This window comes from Eptatretus burgeri, chromosome 5 (genome assembly GCF_056783735.1).
Source record: "Eptatretus burgeri isolate ZD-2024b chromosome 5, Ebu_testis_v1, whole genome shotgun sequence".
NCBI classification, from domain to species: domain Eukaryota; kingdom Metazoa; phylum Chordata; class Myxini; order Myxiniformes; family Myxinidae; genus Eptatretus; species Eptatretus burgeri.
The window spans coordinates 111,761,499-111,776,498 of NC_140965.1; the positions used below are offsets into that span (position 1 = coordinate 111,761,499).

A 15,000-nucleotide genomic window follows, 5' to 3' on the forward strand; every position below is an offset into this window, starting at 1 on the left:
CACTACCCGATTATTATTTGTAATAAACCCCTGTTAAATGTTCCAGTCCGTTGTTCGTGTTTTCTTTCATTGGCCTAGCAAGGTGTGTAATGAGAAATAGTAAGGCAGTTCGGGCCGGTAAGTTGCCATTTGGACCGACGGATTTTGGTAATCCTCGCTTGGTTTACACCCGGATTGGGCTCGGTAAACGTTCTGTCCCGCCCGAGGTCCGTCGAGGGTGTGGTTTTCCCTGGTAGTTGGACGACGTGGGTATTTCGGTATACTGAAATTAGGCAATTAACCATACACCACTCTATCAAAATATTGGTGACCACAGTCCGCTAAGGGACCCGTGAACTCTCGGACTTTTCCGAGATTCACGACCTAATTTCCGGGTGTTCGGTGGGAGACGACTCCACTGCTCCACCTCTTGGTCGTTTATCGCCACCCTACCCCGGCCCACAACAATATATGCATATATATTCATATATACACATATATTTATACATACACATATATTTATACATACACATATATATATATATATATATATATATATATATATATATATATATATATATATATATATATATATATATATATATATATGTATATACACACACACATTAGGGTGTTCCAAAAAAATGAAAGTTTGATTTTTTTCTGCTCCCTGATATTGCCTTTGTTCCAATACCCCATAAGAAGTTATCGGTCAAAAATGAACGAAATTCCATGATATTTAGGAGTTCCTCAAGTTGGCACAATTATGTCCATTATGGAGAGGGCATTTTGCACGGCAATGTCAAAAAGCTCATCTAGGTCTCCTTGGAAATTCTTTCATCCGATATGACTGCTGTGGTTTTTGAAAATATCAAACAACCATATTAATTGTGAAGTGTACTGCGTTGTGCATATTCGACGGCAAGTTGTCAGTTCCAGTTTGGCAAATTTCAACAATATTGTGCCAACTTGAGGAACCCCTAAACTTCGTCCAATCTGCTTCATATTTGGTGTGTATGTTTCTACTGTCAAATGGAACAAAGGCACACCCAGGGAGCATGAATATTCGTACTTTTATTTTTATACCCACTATTATGAAGCACCCTAATATGCAGAGAGACATACAGATATATATATATATATATATATATATATATATATATATATATATATATATATATATATATATATATATATATATATATATATATACACACATCCTCTTCTTCTTACGGCTGCTCCCTTTAGGGGTCGCCACAGCGGATCATCCGTTATGATCCGCATAATGATTTGGCACACGTTTTATGCCGGATGCCCTTCCTGACATAACCCTGGTCGCCTCTTACGACACAAGGATATGGTACACCTATTCTAACCGGGGCATACACTGGGCCCAGTACACTGGTACTCACATTCACTGACTTCGGAAGGATGACAGGCTGAGTCAACCTTCTGGTGTGTATCAATTCAAGCGGCCAACGGGGCTTGAACTCAGGACCTTTTGGATCCCAAGCCGCTACCCTCACCACGACGCCAACACAAGGTATGTATATATATATATATATATATATATATATATATATATATATATATATATATATATATATATATATATATATATATATATATATATATATATATATACAAAATTTCTTTAAAAATACATTTTTATGTACATCAGCATTTACATTTTCATTTTGACAAATATAAGTACATATATATATATATCTCTTCTTCTTCTTTCGGCTGCTCCCGTTAGGGGTCGCCACAGCGGATCATCCATATGATCCGCATCGTGATTTGGCACATATTTTACGCCGGATGCCCTTCCTGACGCAACCCTGGTCGCCTCTTACGACACAGGGATATGGTACACCTATTTTAACCGGGGTATACACCGGCCCAGTACACTGGTACTCATTTCGCCGACCTCGGAAGGTTGACAGGCTGAGTCAACCCCTGGTGTATTAATTCAGTAGCCCAATGGGGCTTGAACTCAGGACCTTTTGGATCCCAAGCCGCTGCCCTAACCACTGCGCCAACACCAGGCTAAATATATATATATATATATACATATATATATATATATATATATATATATATATATATATATACATATGTATATATATATATATATATATATATATATATATATATATATATATATATATATATATATATATATATACATATGTATATATATATATATATATATATATATATATATATATATATATATTTAGCCTGGTGTTGGCGCAGTGGTTAGGGCAGCGGCTTGGGATCCAAGAGGTCCTGAGTTCAAGCCCCGTTGAGCCACTGAATTAATACACCAGGGGCTTGACTCAGCCTGTCATCCTTCCGAGGTCGGCGAAATGAGTACCAGCATACTGGGCCGGTGTATACCCCGGTTAAAATAGGTGTACCATATCCCTGTGTCGTAAGAGGCGACCAGGGTTGCGTCAGGAAGGGCATCCGGCGTAAAACATGTGCCAAATCACTATGCGGATCATAATGGATGATCTGCTGTGGCGACAACGGAGCAGCCGAAAGAAGAAGAAGAAGAAGATATATATATATATATATATGTATATATATGTATAAATATATGTATATATATATATATATATATGTATATATATATATATGTATATATGTATATATATATATATATATATATATATATATATGTATGTGTGTGTGTGTGTGTGTGTGTGTGTGTGTGTGTGTGTGTGTGTGTGTGTGTGTGTATATATATATATATATATATATATATATATATATATATATATATATATATATATATATATATATATATATATATATATATACACACACACACACACACACACACACACACACACACACACACACACACACACACACACACACACACACACATATTTATACTGTTACGAATTTGGAATTCGATTGCACACAACATACAGGTTCCTTTAGTCAGCTATGTCAATAAGTGCTTGTTCCCTAGATAGCTCACCTTCCATTGTTTAAATGTTTAGAAATCGATTACATGCACTGCGGATGGATTTAATAATTAGGGAATGAAACAATGGAGACGTCCCTCCCCCTCTTCTGCGAAGAGGAAGAAGAACCCTGCCGCCCCGTGATTCATGATGTCAACAACTCCCTCCCACCCGTGGTTGAGCGGGGGATGGATCACGAGGGCATGTGTCACACAGGGCGTGGGGGAGGGGGGCAGAGAAGAATAAAGAGGATATCCTTTCTTGTTTCGTGTTCTGAGTTGGAGAAGGGAGTTGAGGGCTGAGTCGTTCAGCAGACCTTCGTGTCCTGTTTGGCTTGGGTTCGGGTTGAGGCCTTCAGAAGCTTTTTGCTTCTGCAGAGGAGTTGTTCAGCAGAGCTTTGGGTCCTGCTTGGCTCGGTAGGCTTTTTAGAGAGCTGCTTTGTTTTGGAAGAAAGTTGAGCCTGTTGCTCGGCTCGAGCTGCGAATGGTGGTTTCTTCTTCTTCTTGGTTAGTGGAGCTCTTTGTTCTCCGTTTGGTTCCCGGCTTGGTGCGACTCATCGACCTCTTCTTGGAGGTGGTTCCTCGGGGAAGCGACGCATCGACGGGAAGGATCGGCGCCTTGTCTCACCAGCACGTGTTGAGAAGCGCGGGAGGATTCACGGGAGCTTGGGAAGGATCGCGGCTCACAGCGATTGGATCCAGATCGCTCTTGCCGGAGCCTGGGTCTGAACAACTTGAAGACCACTCGAGGTGGAGAGGTTCGAGATAGGTTCTGGGTTTCAGCTCACCTGTCCTCCGAGCTGGAGCTCATTATTAAAGGCCTCTGCCACCATTTCTTGGGTGTGTGTGTGTGCGTACATGTGTCCGTGGGCCCGTGTCTACTAAGTAGTAAAAACTGTTTAGTGACTGTTTAGAACGGTTGTAGTTCTCCCATGATGCGTGTTGGCCTTGTATAATTGCATACGTGTTTTGCCTTGTTTAATTGCATACGTGCATGCCTGCTTACTTACTTTACTACAATAAATGTCCTTGTGTGAATGTAAACCTGTTCGTTGCGTCCTCTTCCCTTAATTGAGCTGCCATCTTGCTCTCGGAATATCATTGGTTTTAAATAGCCGGTAAAGTGATCGGGTCCAACGGGACTGCACGATAATACACCGCTCGGTTATCCCAAAAGGAAGTGAGCTGCTTAAGCGGTTCGTTTCCAAGCGGTCCTGTTGAGGTACAGCCTCTCAGTAGTCTGCCCGGGCGAATAATTAGGTATATCGACAATTCGGCGATGGACCATGTATCACGCGGGTAGAGTGCAGACAAGGTTGTGGTGTGCTTAAAACACACCCGTGGCTGGTTTTCGGCGTTGATCCGGAAAGCCGCGACTGGATTGTCCGTTCGGTGGGTGAAGCGACCGCTATTGGTTAGACGCGGTCGTTCGAATGCCGGCGGGCAGAAATCTACAACAATATATAGAAATATATACATATATACTATATATACACGGTTAGGGCAGCGGCTTGGGATCCAAGAGGTCCTGAGTTCAAGCCCCGTTGGGCCACTGAATTAATACACCAGGGGGTTGACTCAGCCTGTCATCCTTCCGAGGTCGGTGAAATGAGTACCAGTATACTGGGCCGGTGTATACCCTGGTTAAAATTGGTGTACCATATCCCTGTGTCGTAAGAGGCGACCAGGGTTGCGTCAGGAAGGGCATCCGGCATAAAACATGTGCCAAATCACTATGCGGATCACACGGATGATCCGCTGTGGCGACCCCTAACGGGAGCAGCCGAAAGAAGAAGAAGAAGATACTATATATACACACACAAATATATTTATATATCCCGTACATCTATATATATATATATATATATATATATATATATATATATATATATATATATATATATATATATATATATATATATATCCCGTACATCTATATATATATATATATATATATATATATATATATATATATATATATATATATATATATATATCATACATGCAGATAACCAGGTTCGCCTCTGCTCGGCGTCTTTGGAGAAAATTCTCCACCGGTTTTACATCACCTATTAGGGAGACCGAGTCTGTTACCAATAATACCAATAAACAAAAATAATTAAATAATAATATTATTAAAAATATATAAGATTATTGAAGTTCCCCAAACTCGACAAATGGTGTGATATCGTCACAATGATGTCATGACTGCAAATGCTGAAGGGCCTCAAGCAGTGCAAATGTGTCAAGGTCAAATGATGTCACCAATTTGATGAAAAGCGAAGCAACCATGATCGTAACACTCTTATTGGGGCTCATCATGGACACGTTGTGTTTTGCTCCACAAATCACAAACAGGAAACATCACCATTATTTTAAGCAGTTGTGCATTAAAAAAATGCAATTATTGATGTCATTGATGTGACAGATAGCACCTGTGGGTCCAGATTCGATCTGACCTCCTTACCAATCCCAGGTAGAGGTGTATCAGTAACATGTAAATAATCTGAAAGGCTTCAAAGTCATTAAGTGGATGCAACAGCAATGTGTCGCTCTGATGATCCCCGATAAGGGTGAACGTAGTTGGTGGCTTCACTTTTCATTTGCTTGGTGACAGCATTTGACCGTGACATATTTGGAATGCAGTCATGGATTTGTGGCTCTTCTGGATTTGCACTCATGATGTCGTCGGTTTTCAAGCTTGCAGTGTTAATGTGAGAAATTTCTGAGGACATTCCAAAGATTCAATCATTCAGTGGTCATAAGCGATGAGGTCCTTGGGTTTGAGTCCCAGGTTTAATGAAGTTGTTCACCATTGTCCCACCCATGAATTTATTCCTGTTTAAAAAAAAAATATATATATATATATATATATATATATATATATATATATATATATGTGTATATATATATATATATATATATATATATATATATATATATATATATATATATATATAAATAAATAAATATATGTATATCTGTACAGTATTTATATTCCAACCACCACATCACCTCTGGTTACATTGATGTCTTTGCCTGGCCCACTGTTGTCATCACCAAACCTCCATCCTCTATCCTCCACACTCTTCCTCCCACCTCCCCACAATGAATTAGTGGCTTGAAGTAGATCAACTGATAGATTGAATTAATGTAATGCAGCACAGGCTTGATGGGCCGGATGGCCTCATGCTACATCAAAGTTCCTTGTGTATGCTTGTGAGTAATGCTACAAAATTGACCTTCACCTTCAGTTCAAATGTCACAAATCCTTGAAAAGATATATATTATGAGCAAGAATAGTGTTCCATCCATCCATTGGGACCATAATCTGTGCAGAGCACTGGTGCTGCCTAAGCACTCTCCTTGGCTGTTGGGCACAATCCTGGAAGGGTCACCACTCCGACACAGGATACCAGCAAGCTGGCACTCGTTTTACCGACCTCAGAAGGATGACAGGCAGAATCAACCCCACCCACGATTAATTCAACAGCACAGGGAGATTTGAACTGAGGATCCTCGGATCCCAAGCCCACCACCCAAACCATTAAGCCAATACCAGGCATGAATGGTGTTGACAAGCATGAAACCAACGGAACACACAAAAAAGTGTTCAAAAACTTTCAGGTGAGAATTAATAATTTTCACTGAAGATAGCACTTATAATAACAGGCAGAGAGCAGGATTGTAAAGCTGCAGTTTCTGAGATAATTATTCATTTCTTTTGCAATGGAGCAGCTCTGTTTTCTGAATTGGATCAATATTCCATAAATCGCTGCTGCACACGGTGATTAGAAATAAGTTGTTAGAGTTATGGTTGCTGACCGATGCAGCGTGCTTGGGAGCCGCTCCAGATTCCCTGTGCAGTGCAGATGCGAGATGTGCTGCCAGTGAGGCGGTATGGTGGTTGGCAGAAGAACGTCACCTCTGACTGGAAGGTAAAGCTCTGACCACGACGTCCACCATTGGCAGGGATCCCAGGATCACCGCAAAACATCGCTGCAAAAAACATCGGCAAGTGAAATGTTCCTATCCTCCCGCCAATGACAATAAATTGCAAACAAACAAAACCCATCCTGAGACATCTAATAATTGCAAGAAAGTATTCATCTGAGGAAGGAGAGTTCATTTATTGTCTTCCATCTGCTATTTCATGATATATGATGGTAAATATTAACACATTTCAATTATGTGTGTTTTCTGGCACTCTCAAGATCTATTTCAATTAATACAGCGTTATAAACCACTGGGATGTATATACGCATTGCGTAAACCTTATAATGATGTTTTGGGGACTTCCACTTTCCATTATTAAAAATATATCACGAAAGAGTCCTAATATCCAGTAGATTTATTTTCCATTTCCCTGCAATGCAATGATGTATTGCTTAGCCCAACACATCACCGATGCATTCATTAGCTTTGCATTCCCTTATATTTGTCTTCAATCAGTATTCCAAACTGGATCTTTTTTTTTATTCCATTTAATGAATCTCCTAAAACTGCCAAATGACTTTTCCTCTGTTTACTGATTATACTGACTCTCTAAATGCTTCAATGCCAATTATCTTCACTTCAACAATTTCCTTTCTCCTTAAATATTTGGCTTTTAACTGCAAGTAATCATATACATATATATATACATATATATATATATATATATATATATATGTATATATATGTATATATATATATATATATATATATATATATATATATATATATATATATATATATGTATATATATATATATATATATATATATATATATATATATATATATATATATATATATATATATATATATATATATATATATATATATATTGTTACGGATCTGGAACCATCAATCACAACATCCAGAGTCCTTATAGATCAGTTAAATTGGTAAGTATGTGTTTCTAGTTAGGGTCCAGTCCCTTGTTTAATGGGTAATTAAGTATACGTGCACTGCAAAGTTGTTTTATAGTCAGGTCTTTAAATCCTTAGATCCGATAAACCAACCACCCTGCCATTCCCATTCACAACTCCTCCACTGAAGTAGCGCTTTTACCAGACTCCCCTTGCTGTTCAGTTGGAGTTTTCACAGCACGTCAACACACCTGATCCCTGTCCAATCAGGAGTGAAAAGTGCGTCAACACACCTGAACCCTGTCCAACCAGGCACACACAGAGCGTCCGACACCGAGGTTCCGCCCCGCTCAGGGAGCGGATAAAAAGACCAGGCTCCCTTTGGAGGGGTGTTCATGTTCGTGTTGGCGTCGAAGCCTGGTTGTGCATTGGAGCCTGAGGAGAATCACTTGCTTCGCCTGCCTCGTCGCCTCCTCGCTTGTTTTTGCCATCCGGATCGTGCTGGCTTCTGCCGCTCCACTCCTGGTGCCTTCGTCCTTGACGCCACGTGAAAGCTGTGGGTTTGAGTCCCGCCATCGAGCCATATCATCGAAGACCGCAAGAGGCGGACAGGTCCAAGCACAGGCTGTGGCCTCCAGCTCAGCTTTCCTCGAACTGGAAGACTTCAATAAAGACCCGACGGGGTCCAATTCTTTTGGGTGTGTGTCTGTGTGTGGGCCCCGTCTCTAAAGTACAATTGTTAAGTGCTTTTGCTCACTGTATATTGCCTGCCTGATATTCGGATAGCTCTGCCCTTGCGTGCTTCCCACCCCGCATATTATTGTAATAAATTTCCCTATTGTTGAATGTCCCAGCTCGATCCCTGTCATTTCTTTTATTGGCTTAGCACGGTGTGTGTTGAGGAATAGCGAGGCAGTAAATTGTTCATTTGGACCGACGGGCCTTGGTAACCATCCGCTCGGGTTACATACGGTTCAGGCACGGTAACAGCTCGTTCCGCTCGAGGTCTGTCGAGGGTGTGAATTACCCGGCAGCTTTGCCGCGTGGGTAATTAGGTATATTGAAGTTTGGCAACTAACCCTACCCCACGCGGTCGAATTATTGGCGATTCATGATCCTGTAAGGGACCCGTGCCTTTTGGACTTATCCGAGGGTCACGACCTAAATTCCAGTGTGTTCGGTGGAGCCGACTCTACTGCTCCCTCTAGCGGTCGTGCTCGCCACCGATACCTAGCCCCACAACAATATATATGTATATATATATATATATATATATATATATATATATATATATATATATATATATATATATATATATATATATATATATACACAGATGTTTGGTACAACAGAACTTTAATATGGATAGAAACAAACACGACATAATAGTGACCGAAGCTTTTTGTGCTGCACTCTTCAGGGTAAAAATCACAGCAAGTGAAGTAGGAAGTGAAGGCGCATGCTTAAAATGCAGGTCTCAATAAGGTAGACGCTGATTGGTTCAACCATAATGACATCACGGTTAATCCGAACGGCCATTGGTCGGTTAATCATCTTCATCTCGAGCTCACATTGGCTGGAGCAGAGTTCGTCAATGATTGACCTTTGCATCCACATCCTGGAGAGAGGGGGGATGGGTTTCCCCTAAGGTCCATTGACCATTTTTTACCCTACTTCCCTTGATCTTTCCATGCTGAAAGGGACACAGAGATCATACAAATTCCTTTTGACGACATAGTATTGGATCGGTGGTAAGGATGAAGGTTGCTTCCAACATACGTAAATGAAACGAGCTACGACCTCGGCTCAATATCCTGAACATATACGCATTGTACTGGTCAGCACAGATAAGGATGGCAACCAGGTGCTGTGCAATGGAAGATCAAGCAGGTACAATGGCCGGTGGTTGCTGGATATTTCTTCATGCTCGCACTGGTTGTGTTCTAACCCTCACGATCTTTCTTTGAATTGCCAAGGGGACGTGTTGTTAGATCCGATGTGCCAATCTTAGTGTTATGCGGCTATCTATATCAGGATGACCTGGAAAGGGCAATCATCACGAAGGTTTGAAGTGCAAATCAAACATATTGTGTCCAACACGTTTCTGGCTGTGCAACCCCGAGAAATCTTTACCTCTCGCAGTTTGCTGACGTCAGTCAACAAGGATGTGCTACCCACCTCACAAACCAGCAATGTTATTTATGAGTTTAAGTGCTTATGTGAAGCTTGGTACGTGGGCGGCACAACACTAACATTGGCTGACTGGATCAAACAACACGTCCCCTTGGCGATTCAAAGAAAGATTGTGAGGGTTAGAACACAACCAGTGCGAGCATGTAGAAATATCCAGCAACCACCGGCCACTGAACCTGCTTCATCTGCCATTGAACAGCACCTGGTTGCCAACCCTATCTGTGCAGACCAGTACAATGCAGATATGTTGAGGATATTGAGCCGAGGTCGGAGCTCGTTTCATTTACGTATACAGGAAGCAACCTTCATCCTGACCACCGATCCAATATTATGTCATCAAAAGGAATTTATCTCTGTGTCTCTTTCAGCATGGAAAGATCAAGGGAAGTACGGGAACAAATGGTGAATGGACCTTAAGGCCCGGTCACACCTTGACGTTTTAGCCAATGTATGCCGATTTTTGAATTTTTTTTCTAAAACGCTGGCACACGTTGAATACGTTATGGGTAAGTTTTGATAACATTGAGAGCACGCTGAAAAACACTGCCATACGTCGTTGTACGTTGGCTTTAAACGTTGTACTTTTCGGTTGTCCTCAAATTTTTTCATGCTTGAAATTTCACGACGTATGCCGGCGTATGACTCACATGTTCCGCTATGCTGGCCACAAGTTGTATGCACGGTCTGCGATCGTTGACAGACGTCAACAGATGCTACTTGTAAGTTAATCATAAGTTGAGACATGCCGAGGTAATGTTTAGCGTACCCGAAACTTATTTCTAACCTGTGATTAACATGTTGTTGGCACGTTACGCGATCGTTGCCACACATCGACAGACGTTACTTTTAAGTTACTCATAGGCTGAAAGACGTCGGTATAATGGATCGTCCTTGCGTCAGCGTCCACGGCCATGGCCAGGACACTTATTTGCAGCATTCTTCAAACTTTTCTTCGGCATGACGAGGATGTTCACACTTCGATGTCTAGCTTGGCTATGATTCCAATTGTCCATCGGCAGCGTCTATTTAAAATAGTCGAGTTTGAGCGTTTTAACACGTTCAGAAGAAACGCTTCAAATTTCAAAACCCCAGCGTCAAAAAACAAAGGCGAGTGACAGCAATTTAAATCGTTCATTGTAAACAATGAAAATAGCTGAGTGGTACCGTTTAAAAGTCGTTGAGTGTAAAAAAAATGCAATTGTTGAGCGCAAGCGTCTACTTTCAATAGTGGAGATGCAGCCATTTAAATCGTTGAGTGGCAGCCTATGATTAGCAAACCCCACGTCACCGGCAAAGATAAACTGCCGCACGATATGGATAAGTTAGGCTATCGTTGGGCATAGTTTGTGAACGCCGGCTTCACGATAATTATTCGTTGGTATATCGTATCTATAAGTAATCAAAGCGCTCTATGCACATTATTAGTTCATTGTGCATTTGTCCAACCCGTTATGAATAGACCTAAATCGTAAAAACAAGCCATAGCTCATTGTTGGAAAAGCCCCATAATAAATTAGCCGCGAAGAACTTCGAACAATGGTGAAAAGATGTCTCCTACCCGTGGACACGCGGACGCAAGGACGATCCATCATAACCCACACCCTCCCCCTCACACTCACCTACTACTGCCAACATGAACAAACTACTACTAATACTAATACTAATACTGATACTGATACTGTTACTGCTGACATGGACATCGACTCAAAAAGGACTCGAAAACACTGTTGGGTTCCCCTTTTTATGAGCAGCATTTTTATATACCAATTCCCAAAACCGCTGGGAACACGTCTTTATATGGCAGTTGTAAGCTAGAAACACGTTCATTTATTTTTTTTTTGTCGACCGGAAGACGTCATTGGAATAAGTCTACATACGTCGATGTGTGTTGGGACTACGTAAAGAATTGGTTCAAAGCACGTCAAACATAAGTTAGAAATAAGTTTCGCGTAAAAAAGACATTACCGCGACGTGTTTCGACTTATGAGTAGCTTATAAGTAGTCTTTGTGGACGTGTGTAAGCGTCCACATATCGTGTGTAAAACTTATCCCCATCACATGCGGAGCGTGTGTCATACGCCGAGTACGTCGTAAAATTTTTGAACATGTTTAAAATTTCTTGACATACTCTACTTACTACGACGTATGATAGCGTACTTTAGCGCTCTACTCACGTATACCAAACTTACTCATACCGTATTTGACGTGCCCCAACGTTTTAGACACATTTTTCTTAGGTCGGCATACGCTGGCAAGATCGCCAAGGTGTGACCGCGATGTTGATACTTCCATTTCTACGGCAGTTATGATTCGAATCGTTGTGCGTCAGCCTTTTAATAGGCTACGTCATGACATCGTCGGCGATGCGTGCAACGCGCTATGCCTAAGTTAGACTATTGTTGGGCATCAGTTGTGTAGGCCGACAACAGGTTCAGCATTCGTTGGTATAAGTTATCTATAACACAACGAAACGTTCTGTGTCCGTTACCAATGCGTTATACATAAGACCAAGTCGCTATGAATACGTCCGAATCTTTAAAAAAAAACATCAAAAGTTCAACGTAAGCCAGCGTTTTAGATACATTTTAATACGTTGCCATCGCTGGCTAAAACGTCAAGGTGTGACCGGGCCTTTAGGGGAAACCCATCCCCTCTCTCTCCAGGATGTGGTTGCAAATGTCAATCATCGATGAACTCTGCTCCAGCCAATGTGAGCTCGAGGTGAAGATGATGAACCGACCAATGGCCGTTCGGATTAACCGTGACGTCATTATGGTTGAACCAATCAGCGTCTACCTTATTGAGACTTGCGAATAAAGCACACACCTTCACTTCCTCCTTTACTTGCTGTGATTTTTACACTGAAGAGTGCAGCACGAAAAGCTTCAGTCACTATTACGTCGTGTTTGTTTGTATCCATGTACATAATTATATATATGTTCACCCAAAACATCGTTACTGTCAAAAGTAATTCTCACAAAACTCTTTAAATATTGGAAAATCAATTTCAAAGCTTACGCTTTAAGGGAATTGTTCACAATTTCTCCTTTTACTGACTTACGTAGACATTGAGGCACCTCTCCTGACCATTGACCCAATCCGTCACAGGATAGTAGAGCTGGATGGGAGAGCTGATAACCTGGAGCACATTGGTATGTCATAGTTGCACCCCATTGGAAGTTAGTGGTCTCTGGTTCGCCATTGAGAATTGGTGGTGGACGTCCACAGGTTATTTCTGTGACGAGATGAGACAAATGTCAGGATCAAGTTCATCCAGTTTTGCCAATAATTCCCAGCTTTTAAAGGTTGTCCAGGTCTGCAGACCTGACAAAGTCAGTTTGATTGTCCAAGCATGGAAAATATCAACAAAAAATTGTGCATTTAATCTGATATATTTAAAACGAGCAAAGGTACCCGGCGATGCTGGGCAACGCTGGTTCCCTCCTCCCACCCCTTCCGCTCCCTCAATCCACCCCACTTCTACCTCTTCCCAGCCCACCCCTTCCCCTCCCTCCCCTCACTTCACCCCTCACAGATATTTAACATGACATTGTCCTTACATTTCCCAACTTATCTTGTACAACTCACTCTGGCATTGTAGAACTTGGCCTCCCCAAGTCCCATCTTTCAAACATGTGCGTTGACTGATGCTCTGGTATTCTTGTGGATGTTCATTAGGATCGCTCGTCACTCTTTGTCCTGGTCGGCAGTTATACGTTACCGTTGCACCATAGGTAAAGTCTTCTCCAATCCGAATTGCATTTGCAGAAACTCCAGGATCACCACAACTCACCACTGCAGGACAAACGTGTGATTCACTAGCTTTGTAGATATACAGTGGCCTGCAAAAGTCTTCACATACTTCCAATAATGCCACATTTATATGAATTATGAATGATGTAGAAACAATTTTTCCAAATTAACTTTTTTATACATAACTGAAGAGATCAAACTAAACACTGTTATCGTTGAAGGAGGTTCCATGCCAAGAATACCTGCAAAAACATGTACAAATCAAAATTCACTGGTTGTAAAAGTATTCAGCCCTTTGGTCAGTACGTGATGGAAGCACCTGTTGCAGCAATCACTGCTATGAGTCTTTTTGGGTCAATCTTTAGCAGCTTGTAACAGTGAGATGGTGAAATAATTTCCCATTATTCACATGAAAATTCCTCTCGTTTTGCTAAGCTTGATGGGGATCGTCGATGGAATGCAATCTTCAAATCTCTCCATAAATGCTCAATTGGGTTCAAGTCAGGATTTTGACTGAGCCACTCAAGAACATTTATTTTCTTATTATTCCCCAACTCCAGTGTGGCTATGGATTTGTGATTCAGATCATTGTCCTGCTGAAATGTGAATCTCCTACCCAGTTTCAGATTCATGGCTGACTCGAGCAGGTTTTCATCAAGGATTCTCCTGCACTTAACACCGTCCATTGTCCCTTCCATCGTGACAAGCTTGCCAGTCCCTGCTGATGAAAAGCAACCCCATAACATGATGCTGCCACCACCATGCTCGACAGTGGGGATGGTGTTGACTGGGTGATATGCAGTGTTTGGACTGCGCCAGACATAACGCTTTGAATTTGGACCAAAAAGTTTAATTTTTGTCTCATCTGACCACAAATCTTTTCTCCAAATGCATGCACTATCATTAAGATGCTTTTTCACAAACACACAAACTTTTAAATGTATGTTTTTCAGTAATGGCTTATTTTTGCCACCTGTCCAGAGATGCCGGCTTTGTGAAGGGAATGGGACATTGTTGATCGATGAACACTGACCCCCATCTCGCACATAAAGCCTTGCAGATCTTTCAAATTCATTGTTGGATTTACAGTGAAATCCCAATCCAGTTCCCTGCTTGCTCGGATGCTGAGTTTGGATGGGCGACGACATCTGGTTTGAGTCTGGGTGGTATGATACGTCTTCCACTTCTTAATGATAGATTTCACTGCACTCAAAGGGATAATGAGTGATTTGAAATCTTCTTAT

The 15,000-nt window shown here is 41.4% G+C and overlaps 1 protein-coding gene across 2 annotated transcripts in view; it reads right to left on the minus strand.

The window, feature by feature from the left end:
- LOC147027167 (CUB and sushi domain-containing protein 3-like) overlaps window positions 1-15,000 on the minus strand; it is a 1,179,270-nt gene that overhangs the window by 99,662 nt on the left and 1,064,608 nt on the right. For both annotated transcript variants that reach the window (XM_085883358.1, XM_085883359.1), the window contains 3 exons: window positions 13,592-13,798; window positions 13,065-13,238; window positions 6,785-6,958 (listed from right to left, as the gene is read on the minus strand). In XM_085883358.1, the coding sequence (XP_085739484.1) occupies window positions 6,785-6,958; window positions 13,065-13,238; window positions 13,592-13,798 (555 nt within the window). The remainder of the gene's footprint in view (window positions 1-6,784; window positions 6,959-13,064; window positions 13,239-13,591; window positions 13,799-15,000) is intronic.